Source organism: Chaetura pelagica, unplaced genomic scaffold, assembly GCF_000747805.2.
Source record: "Chaetura pelagica isolate M959 unplaced genomic scaffold, ChaPel_1.0 scaffold274, whole genome shotgun sequence".
Taxonomy (NCBI): domain Eukaryota; kingdom Metazoa; phylum Chordata; class Aves; order Apodiformes; family Apodidae; genus Chaetura; species Chaetura pelagica.
In genome coordinates, this window is record NW_009952983.1 from 84,382 (window position 1) to 95,649 (window position 11,268).

An 11,268-nucleotide genomic window follows, 5' to 3' on the forward strand; every position below is an offset into this window, starting at 1 on the left:
CTTTCCCTATGTTATCAGTACATACAGCTTTGGAACGAGATGGGTACTTGCTCTAGTGGAGGATCTACAGGGATTTCCTCAGCATCACATTTACCTGCACTCATGTGAGGTATGGGCTGTGCTGCCTCCCTCCATGGTCCTACCTCTATCTGGTGTAGATCAGTAGTAACAGGAGTGCAGGTATGAACCTGCTGAGGATCACTGCCATCTCCACTGTTCTTCTGCACCCAGGGGCTGATCTGCCAGCACTCAGCAGATGAGATGCTCTTTCTGGAGCAGGAGCCATATCAGCCTAATTGGGCTGGAAAGCTGGATCCCTTCCAGAGCTTAATCAAAGTTAAAAATAGAACCAACTTATTGCTGCCTTCAAGATGGGAAATCAGGGAAGCAGTTCTCACTGGAGCTGTAATGAGTTGAGCAGAGAGCAGTGTAGTTATCTTTACTCAGGTGTTTGCACACATGCACGTGCCTGTTTGTACCCACTGTTAGGAAGCAAAATAACAGTATTTCCCACTAATGCATTTAGCAGTCTAAGACATCTCCTTGTTCCTTAGCAATTTTGAAGGGCCATGAGTTCTTCTGTATTAACCCCATTGGGTGTCTTTTTGTTAAAGAACAGGCACAAGTTCCTGCTCTGCCTTTGGAGAAGTGGTATCAGCTGCCTGTCCTGGTGCTCACCTCTAGAGATGGATGAACTTTTGCCTTGTGGGTCCTTCCTGATGTTCATTTTGTGTCTCTTTGGCCAGAGGGTGAGGAAGAGGAAGAGGATGAAGAGGAGGAGGAGGAAGAGGAGGAAGAAGAGGAGGACAAAGACATAGATTCGATGGATGAAAGCATGGAGGGTGACACAGAGCTGCCGGGCTTCACGCTTCCAGGCGAGACCTCCCAGGAGCCCCTAGGAGGCCTGGAAAACCCTGTAGCCCAGCTGGCTGGGGTGTCCTACCAGGTTCCTGACACCATTGAATGGGAGCAGCAGAACCAGGGTCTGGGTAAGAGCAAAAACACCTTCTCTTCCCCTTGCAGAGGACATATCTCCTGCTCTTCTCTTTCCGTGGGACAGCCCCTGGTGCTGGGAAGTCTCACGGGCTGGCTCTCGAGCTAAACACACAGCAGGTTCATTTCTGAGGAAAAACCATCCATCAGGGACAACTGGTTGAACTGGGGTGGGTGTCAAGCAGCGTGACCTGAGTTTTCCTTTTGGGGAGAGCTGCTCTGAATACTCCAGACCTGCTCCTTCATTCCTTGAGCACTAATGACTAGGAATAGCTTATCAGTGTTTGTATATGTGATGTTTGCCTGATGCAAGTCAAAGCTGGTGTGGGACAAGCTGGAGTGTAGAAGGGAACTCGCCCAGCTTGGCTAAGGGCACTGGGATTATTCCCCAGCACACTCAGTTTCCAAGCCAAGCCTCATCAAAAGTGGCAGGTGAATCAGTAGGAGCTGAACTACATCTATACAGAAGGTCTCAAATGAAGAATCCCCCAAACTCTTTTATTTGTTTTGTTAGAAGAACTGTCACTTCCCCTGGATGTTTAATTTTGATCTCACCTGATGGTTCTCCCCCTGTAAGGCTGTTTCCAGCTTTCTTTAGCCTTTTTAGCTTCCTCTGAATTGAATCAAAGAGCATATTTCAAAAGCTCCTTGGGAGGGTTGCTCTTTGAGGGCAGACTGAATTTGGATCAAGTCTTATATCTCCCTGTTCCCCTCACTCCTGCTTGATAAACATCGTATTTGATGGTTGCTGTGTCAGATCTGCTTCACGTGTCCTGTTATCTCATCAGGATGGACAGGAGCTGTGCAAGTAATTGTAAGTGTTTAATGACTTTGTGTTCGGCTTTGACAAGCTGGATTAAGGAGGTAAATGATGGTGCTTGGAGGAAAGGTGTGTAAGAATCGTAGTGTTATGGTGGAGTCACATCAGCAACATTGTGTTCCCATCTTGCTCATTTTCTTGATGCAGGATCTCTGTGGTGCCTTGTGAGAAAACGTGAGAGAAGCAGCATATTATCTGCTCTCAGGGGTGCAATGGGCTGGCTTGGTCAGTCCTGTATGGCTGCTAACACTAGTGAGAAGGTGACATTAAGTTGGTGACCATCTAATGCTATTTGCCTGGTTCAAGACTGTAAGTGCCCGGAGAAGGCTCTGGAGAGACCTTTGAGCACCTTCCAGTACCTGAAGGAGCTACAGGAAAGCTGGGGAGAGACTTTGTACAAGGGCAGGGAGTGATAGGACAAGTGAGAATGGGTTTAAACTGGAGGAAGGAAGATTTAGGTTAGACATTAGGAAGAAATTCTTCACTCTGAGAGTGGTGAGACACTGGCCCAGGTTGCCCAGAGAAGCTGTGGCTGCCCCATCCCTGGCAGTGTTGAAGGGCAGGTTGGATGGGGCTTGGAGCAACCTGGGCTGGTGGGAGGTGTCCCTGCCTATGGCAATGGGGTTAGAACTAGATGATCTTTAAGGTCCCTCCCAACCTAAACCATTCTGCGATTCTATGTTTTAGAGGCACAATGAGGGCTGAGGACTTTCATGACCTGACACCAAAAATCTGAGGCGAAGCAAGAAGCTCAACCGAGGTGTTCAAAGGACTCGTTTGATGGGAGTGTGTGGGGAATGGGAGATGCTGTTGCACCTCCTTGGTGGTGCTGGGCTCCTCTTCCATGAGATGCTGCTGCAGTAGTGTAGCCCTTCCCCTCTTTCCACTTAGTGCCAGGTGGGAATTTCTGCCCTGGTTCCCTGGCCCTGGGTGTGTGGGCACTCACTGGGCAGCTGCTGTACCCATACCTGGTGTCCATATCCCTGGTTCTAGCTACACATTTCTTTGTGGGGTGTGTTAGGGGGAACAGGAAGTGTGGAAAATGTGCATAGCTTGTGTCAGTAGCAGGTGGATTGTTACGAACAGAATAAGTCCCCCAAACCTGGCAGAAGGCCAGAAGAGCTGCCCACATTGTTCTGCTGGAGCTCCTGGGGAGACCAGACTCACCGTGAAGGGTTTGTAAAGATTTAGATCTGCTGGACATGGACTATTTCTCTTTGAAACCCTTTTTCTCAAGTGCTTTTCATCTAAAGCTACCTCTTGGAGATCCACTTCCTTTCAGTGCTCTTCTTCTAAAGCTGAAATAAACCTGACTTTAGTTTCCAGACAGCTCAGTAACAGCTGGACATCCCCAGACACAGTCCCTGGAGGAGGGAGCTGGGTCAGGGGCATTGAGCTCCCACACAACCTCAAGCCCATGGCCTTGTGCATCCTGGAGAAGAGCTCTGTTCTCCCCTTCCTTTGCCAAGTAGTGATGAGGTGTGAGGAATTTCCCATCTTGTGGGAGCGAAACATGGTTTAGAGAGGGAAGTTGTCCTGCTTAAGGTGGGATATGGCACTAGAAGGGGGAGAAAGGTAACAGTGCCCAACAGAGTCCAAGATGGGATCACACCATCTAAGCACCAGACTTTCACAGTTGGCATTTCCCATCTTTAAAATCCTTTGTACACGAGATCCTTCTCCTGGGGGTGCATCTGTCCTCTGGCCTTCAGAATTTTGACAGCTCAGGCTAAAATGTGTGGTACAGAAAAGCTCAGAGGTGTGGGAGCAGCTCCTCTCAGGTCAGTGATTACTGCGCTTGCTTGGTCTGATGGCTGACACACTGCAGATCCCAAGGGAACGAGAACCTTGATCCACCAACAGCTTGGCAGAGCAAGAGACAGTTGAAATCTTTGTAGTGGGCAATGAGAAAGTGCTGGGGAAACAAAATCGTTAACAATATCAATTCTGGGAAGTCAGATAGTCCTGCATTAACTCCAGCTGAGCAGAAGCAATTTATAGGCACCAGTAATGAGGCTGTCAGTTTTACAGCCCATCAAGTGACTCTCCAACCAGCAGTATTTAGATAAAAAGTGAAGCAGAAGATGGTGTCATCTGTGCCTTTATAAAATTTATGGAATTTGATCCTCCAGAAGTGGTTCTGATGGCCTGCAGCTCTGGAGAAGGAAGGTCTGAATATGATTTGGGATCTGTTTTGGTGTCCTGTTCAAATGCTTTGTGTTCAGAGGTTGCTGGTGAAGGACACAGCAACACTTTGGGACCTCTCTGCCTTGTGTGTGACATGACTTTGACCTTTGTCTATTTATTCCTTCATCTGTGTGTAGGTGGTGTGTGGCTGGTGAACACCAGCTGTTCAGAGAGCATCAGAGAAGTATGGAACTTGGGCTTTCTGGGAATGAAAAAACCCACATCATTTTTCCTTACTACCTATTTTGTGATTGTTTGTGCATGACACAGTTGGTTTGCAGTTGGTTTCAAATGTAGAGAACAGTTTCTTTAGATTATTCCTCATGAATGTTAAAGTAGATGGTCTTTCTTGTGCACCTCCATGGAGATGAAGGCCCTCTGCTTCTGTGCTGGTGGTGGTAACTGTGGTACTGCTCTCCTCCCACTTCTCAAGAGTATTTATTTTCCCAGTGCCTGTGAGAATCCCTATGTGACAGACCATGAGCCAAGATGTAGTAACTTAGCTTGAACTGGTGTGGGAACTTTCAGGCAGAGCATGAAAATGTCCCCAGGCTCCCAAGCTCTTTGTCAAAGCCATAGTGCTTGCCTATTGTCCATGTCCCAGGATGAAAAATTCCTCTCTCCATACTAAGGTGGCTGCAGGAGGCCTAGGGCAGTTCACTAAGCCTTTAATTTTGCTACTTTGGGACATGCAGCAGTTTGTTTAGTGCATTCAAAACATATGGAGTTGTTTGGAGGGCCATTTTCATCTTGAGGCTTCTAGAGTTGTGACACTTTGGATATATGGCTCAAGTTGTCTTAGCAGAGGTTTTTGTGGTGGACTTTCATTCTTCAAGATGTTGACCGATACCACCAGTTGCTTATCCTGGGCCACCACTAATGTGAGATAACAGCAGTAAACAGAGGAGACACTGATTCCAACCATAAACCTTAACAGAGGAAACTCCATTGTTATGCTCAAAATCTTGTTTTATGAGCAAAGAGGAGACACACCTCATATATATAAGCCAAAACATGAATTGCTAATATAGTTGAGGCCTTAAGAGTCTAATCACTGTTAGTCCATATCTACTTATTAAAGGAAAAGAAAGAATAATTTAGTTAAGATTGTTACACACAGACTCCTTAGTTTCTGTGCTTTAGCCTGGAGTTGTGTTGGTCCTTGCTTCTGTGGGTCCTAAAGTTGGTGGTTTCATCCAGGGGTTTGTGCTGGGTCATCAATATCTCGAGGCCTTTGCCAGGAAGAATACAATGCTCACATTGATGGTTTCTTCTTCCTCACCTTAGGGTCCACTTGAAGCCATTTTTATGTTTGCTAGCACCTTGCTATTTCTTAATTGATCTGCAGTGCTATATTACACCAGAATCTACACTATCTGGTGGCTTTCATGTAGGTTAGATACTATTTTTTGTTGTCTTGTTTACCCTAAACCCATTTTTGTCCATGTCTACCATTTCTTTAACTGACCATTGGTTGTTTTAGCCCCCTGTTGGTCACAATGGCAATACCATATTACAGGGCAAGGTGATTATGCTGTAGCTTGTAGGAAGCCACCTGAGTTGGCTGATTCCCCAGTGTCCTTTGTTGGTTTCCATCTACCCATGGAGGTGTTGTACATAGTGAACTTTGGACCATCTCTGTAGATGGGGATTAAAGAAAAGAAGAAAAAGAGGTAGAGTTTAGAAAGAAGTTATGAACTCTGACAATGTAATTCTCTACTTGCTGTTTCCAAAATAGATACCATGGCTGCATTTCATGTATTTTTGTGGGTAAGATCTTAGTAGTTGCAAGAATGGAAGGTCATATAGCTCTCTCACTTAGGTAATGACAAGGCACTTGCACAATAAACACACTGTTGGAAGGTGATGTTTTTCTTTTTTTAATGGATAAAAAATATTTACAGCTCTGAGTACTGGAAAAATAGCTCTGGCTCTATTGCAGATCTGTGGTCACCAATTACACCATATAATGAGTGCCAGCAGTTATTGATGGTAAGGCAGAGAAGCAGAGGCATAGTAGTGGAAGATGATGGATATTTGAAATGTCATTTTTATAGGAAGCTCAGGTTAATGCTTTTATGGGTAAAAATAACCAGCATTTGGAAGACAGAAGCTGACTCAGAAGTTAGTAGCATGTTCTTTAATTGCTGTCCAAAATGGGTCTATTTTAAGTACTCTTGCAATAGTACTTGGGTTATTGGAACATCAGAGTGGCTTTTAATCTTTAATGCATTTATCTTCTTAATTACCCTGGAAAGGGTATCCATGTTTTACAGCTGGTAATCAAAAGCACAGAGAGAGGGTAAGTGACCCCACTGGTTTTGTGAGGGAGCCTTTAGCAGAGAAGGGATTTGAGAAGGGGAATTAAAGGAGTGCCTGGGTATTTCCTTTCTCTTGCTGGAGGAAGGACGTGCCCACCTGCATCTCTCCCTGCAAAGGATCACACAAGGCCTGATGGGATGGAGTCACCATCCCAACACGAGGGACTGAGTCCACAGAAGTTCCAGGTGAGAGAGGCTGGCAGGAGCCAGGCTGAGGGGCAGAGGCAGCACATTTTTCTTCCAGGCATGTTCCAAGTGCAGGAACTGGAGCCTTCCTGCCCTCTAGAGCTTTGCCCCGTGCGTGTCTGCGTGAGTTGTGTTGCACAAAGCATGGGCTGTGTGAGGTCTGTGTGCCAGGCAGCTGCAGACTGAAATTACAGAATCACAGAAGAGTCACAGTTGGGAAGGACCTCTAAGATCACCGAGTCCAACTGTCCACCCAGAAAAATCCACCAGTCTCACTAGAGCATATCCTGAAGTGCCACAACTATGTGTTTTTTTAATACCTCCACAGATGGTGGCCCCACCACTTCCCTGGGCAGCCCGTTCCAGTGCCTGACTGCTCTTTTGGTAAACAAATTCTTCCTAATACCTAGTCTAAACCTCCCCTGGCCACTTCAGGCCTTTTCCTCTTGTCCTATCGTTATTTACCTGGGAGAAGAGGCCAACACCCACCTCACCACAACCTCTTTTCAGCAAAAGATCAACAAGGTCTCCCCTCAGCCAGAAAAGCTGAGCAGTCTCAGAAATATGGGTGATGATTTTCCCCATCTCTCTGGGTGCTCCAAATAATTTAGGCACTTCCATATGTTCCTTGCTAGCTCCCCTTTCCTCTCCCAAGCATTAACAAAGTTCCTATCATCAATCTGTGCCTACATCAAGATTCTGATCCTTATGAGGGATGTGTAATCTGCTAATAATGACTTATATTTTTAAATGTTTTAAGAGATTGTTGTTGGTTGTGTCTTGATCCTGGAGCAGACTCAAAACTTAATCAGGTTTGCCTTGTCAAAGGAAATTTTGCATTCGTATCCCTGTAAAGTGTAATGATCCTCTCTGTCAGCTCAGTGTCACACATGCTATTGTAGGGACAGAAGCTCCCAGGAGTGAACAATTCACATCAGAGATGGCTTTTTCTTTTTGTCAGATTTTAGGGGGCTGAGCCTTTCCCTGTTCTTTAATACTGCTTATTTCTTCAGCCTGACTTGCTCCCACTTCTGCTCTGAGGCCAGCTGAGATAAAAAGCCTTGCAGACCCATCCTGCACATGCTCTGCAGTGCAGTGGTGGTGAGACCAGCCCTGTGCCTCACTCTGGGACCTTGGGTGATGAGACCTTCCAGGAGACACAAAACCTGGACAACTCCAAGGTGTTCCTGACCTACCACCCTGCTCTTCCCTTTTTCTATCCTCACCAACAAGCTGTGCATTTCAAATGGGAGAAGCAGACAGTGTGTCTGTGCTGCTTTGAACCAGGATGAGGAGTTTCCAGACATGAATCATGGAATGAGTTGGAACCACATCCTTCCTCTTGGAAGCACCTCAGCTCTTGTCCTCGAAGCAGAAATCAAGACCAGCACAGGGGATAGAGATGAGTAAAACAAGATTGGAACATGTTTTGGTGATTCCCAGCTCTGAAAGCAAGCAGCTCTCAGAAACATGTTGCTGGTGATAAAAGATGACTGTGCTTACCATTTATCATCAGGAAGGGAAGAGAGCAGGGGCCTTTCTGCACAGAAACCTCCAGCAGGGAACCTGGGCTGATATTTTAACTTGACATTTTTGGTGGAGTGGATCGAAGAGAAGCAGCCCTGTAACAGTCTTAGATACATCACTTTGAAATAGCAGCCCTTCCACAAGATTTATGTGTCTAGTTAAACCTGCATCAGAGGACGACTGGCTAAGCCCATTTGTTCCCAGCCCTTCAGTGTTGCCTCCAGGAGCTGGGGGTGGATTTCAAGGTGTTTGCTCAGGTTTGGCTCTACCTTTCCTCTCCCTGCCCCTGAAAAATAGGGGATCCCATCAGACAAGATGTTCAGGCTGCTCACTGGCTGTTGCTGGGGAGAATGAAGAGGGCCTGCCCATCTACAGCTTTTCTGCCTCTTCTTTCTTCAGGTTGGAGTGAGGTGGTGTGAAGCCATGGAGAAATGGCTCCACGGGGGGAGAGAGGGGACCTTGGTCACCATCATTGACTTGGTTGGTTTGATACATCCTAGCTGAGGTCTGACTGACTGGGGGATGTTACTAATGGATGGTGGGAGGCATGGATGAAGCCATGCCTGAGGGCTACTGTCACTCCTGCATGCCCTAGAACCTCTGCCATGCAAAAATCTCCTGAAATACCCACGAGGAGAGGGTGACAGCTTCTGTGGTGGGAATGGCTGTCTCCCCAGTGTGGGGCAGGGGAGTCTTGGGTGATGTTTGTGTGCAGAGAGCATTAGGGAAGGGAACTAAAGTCTGGGCCACTGACCACCTACAGTTTGCCTGGTAGACCATAGCTGAGCAAATTCACCTTTCTGGGCTTGCTGGGGAGCATGGAAAGGCAGCAGCACCAAGCATCTTAGCTTTCCCAGCATAGGAGGACCTCCAACAAGCTTTCTACCTGCATCTCCAGTTGCTCTTGTTGGCCCAAGAAAGTGAAGCTGAAAAGCTGAGGCAGATAGAACCATGCAGCAACAGCCTGGAAGGGACCTCAAAGATCATCTGGTGCAACCTTTCTTGGCAAAAGACCTGTTTAGACATGGCTGGGTGTTTTTGACCTTCTCCAGATGCCTAGCTTTATCCATCCATTTGCTCCAGCCTTTAGAGTTAGGATGTGTCTCTCTTGGAGCACAGCTTGCATTTGCTGCTCCAAGTAATTGATCTTGTTGGTTTTCACCCAGATTCAAGAATAGGGTCCATTAGCCTGTGCAGAGCTCCGTGCTGAGGAGGCTGCACTGCATCTGCTAACCCAGCACCATCTGGGTTTCTGCACAGCCTGGTCATGCAGCATCCTCCTAGACCATCAGCTGCCTTGGCACTGTCTATCCCCTTGTCTGTCAGCCCTGCTGTAAATATCAATCCTAGCATGTTTGCTGTCATGGCAATCTGCACTCATCCTGTATTTCCTCCTGCACTCCATTTCAGCCTGTCTGTATCACGGCTCCAGGTGCTTTGCCTCTTCTTCTGCCCTTCAGTTTAGACGTGTCAGAAAACTTGGCTCCATTTAGACAGAGGAAATGATCTGGAGGTGGTCTCTCCCTTTGGATTTTAGTCATCACAGAATTGCTGGAGGTGGAAGGGACCTCTAGAGATCATCCAGTCTGACTGCCCCACTGAAGTAGGATCACCTGGAGCACTTTACACAGGACTGCATCCAGGGGGGTTTGAATATCTCCAGAGGTGGAGACTCCATAACCCCCCTGGGCAGCCTCTTCCAGTGCTCCATCACCCTTACTGTAAAGAAGTTTTTCCTCATATTTAAATGGAACTTCCTATGTTCCAACTGTGCGCATTGCCCCTCGTTCTGACACTGGGAACTACTGAGAAGAGCCTGTCTCCATCTTCCTTGCACTCACTTATACTCCCCTCAGCCTTCTCATCTCCAGGCTAAAGAGTCCCAGCTCTTTCAGCCTTTCCTCATAATTACTTAGCTTGATGGAAGAACACAGGCAGGGCAGGAGCTTTCCCTGGGTGAGAGTTATTAATTTTTCCTTCGCGTGCTACTCTGGGTGGCCTTTGCCTTGTAGAAAGAGGTTTGTCCTTATGTCGGAGAAATCACATTTATTTTCTAACAGTGATCTGTACTACTGTGTGAAAGATCTGTCTGTTTTCATGGCATTTCAGCTTTCCAAAAAATAAAAACAAAAATAAAAATGGAGAGAGGGAATGTGAAGGTTCATCAGCCTTGAATTGCCTCTGTCCTCCTGGGGATTTACATCACAGGCTGATCTTTTGGATTAAAACGTTGGCAGCAGAGCAGAGCTGGTAAATGAAAACCAGAGGAAAAAAGCTCATTGCAACAAGTACCAGGGAGAAAAAAGGTAATTTATTCAGAAGGCAGTTTTAAAATATGCCTTTCTAATGAGAATGTAGATGCACGTTTCTGCTTGGGCAGTGCCAACCTGCAAATGATTGATGCTCAACCTGCCTCCTCTCTGGTGCTTGCTCGAATTAAGTCCACTTGAGGATCAAAGGAGATCCAAGTGCCTTCCCGGAAGGATGGTCTCTTGATAGGTCCTGCTCTGCCTGAGAGTGAGTTAGGAACATCTGTTGGAAATGAGTAAATTGCTCAGATTTTGACTGACAATAAAATAATTGCCTCAAACCTCCAGCAACTGTCGTTTAGCAAAAGTGCTGGGTATCAGCATTAATCACAGGGAGGGGTCGATACAGTGAGAATTGCCAGAGGCTTTTGCTTGCTTTCTTTTCTTTTTGTGTGTCTTGTTTTTGAATAACTCTAATCACAGCCTCATCCAAAGCCTGGGATGTAATAAAGGGTTTCAGGCTGTTCCCCAATAACGTATAATTTATTTTAATATACCAGCAACACCATCTGTGCTTGAGTTTTGATTAACGTGAAGTGAGGCCAAGACTTTCTCTAGTTTTATTCCCTTTCTGTGGTGCTTTCCCCACATCCCCCCATTCCCCTCTGACTGCTCACACTGATTTTCTTGCTCAGGAGTTTGCCCTGCCTGGTTTGGCAGGAGTGGATGCTCAGCCCTCTGCTTGTTTTTAGCAAGGAGCTCGATGCAGTCACTGGGGCTGAGCTCTGCCCTCCTGGCCACCCATTCTGCCACCCTGTGTGTCCCCAGGGGTCCCCCCATTTTGTTCAGCAGTGCTGTTCTCCTGTCAGGTGATGAACACAGGATCCATCCTGCCCTGTCCCAGTCCCTGGGTAGGGATTATTTTCTGCCCTGTCACTCTGAGCTGTGGGGTGGGAGGGTGTTGATGCTCCAAGTAAATATTCCT

General features: G+C 46.8%; 1 protein-coding gene across 1 annotated transcript in view; it reads left to right on the forward strand.

The window, feature by feature from the left end:
- Positions 1–11,268, forward strand: part of LOC104387664 (chromosome unknown open reading frame, human C14orf37) — a 67,498-nt gene that overhangs the window by 29,599 nt on the left and 26,631 nt on the right. The window contains exon 4 of the mRNA XM_009996447.1: positions 747–989. Within this exon, the coding sequence (XP_009994749.1) occupies positions 747–989 (243 nt within the window). The remainder of the gene's footprint in view (positions 1–746; positions 990–11,268) is intronic.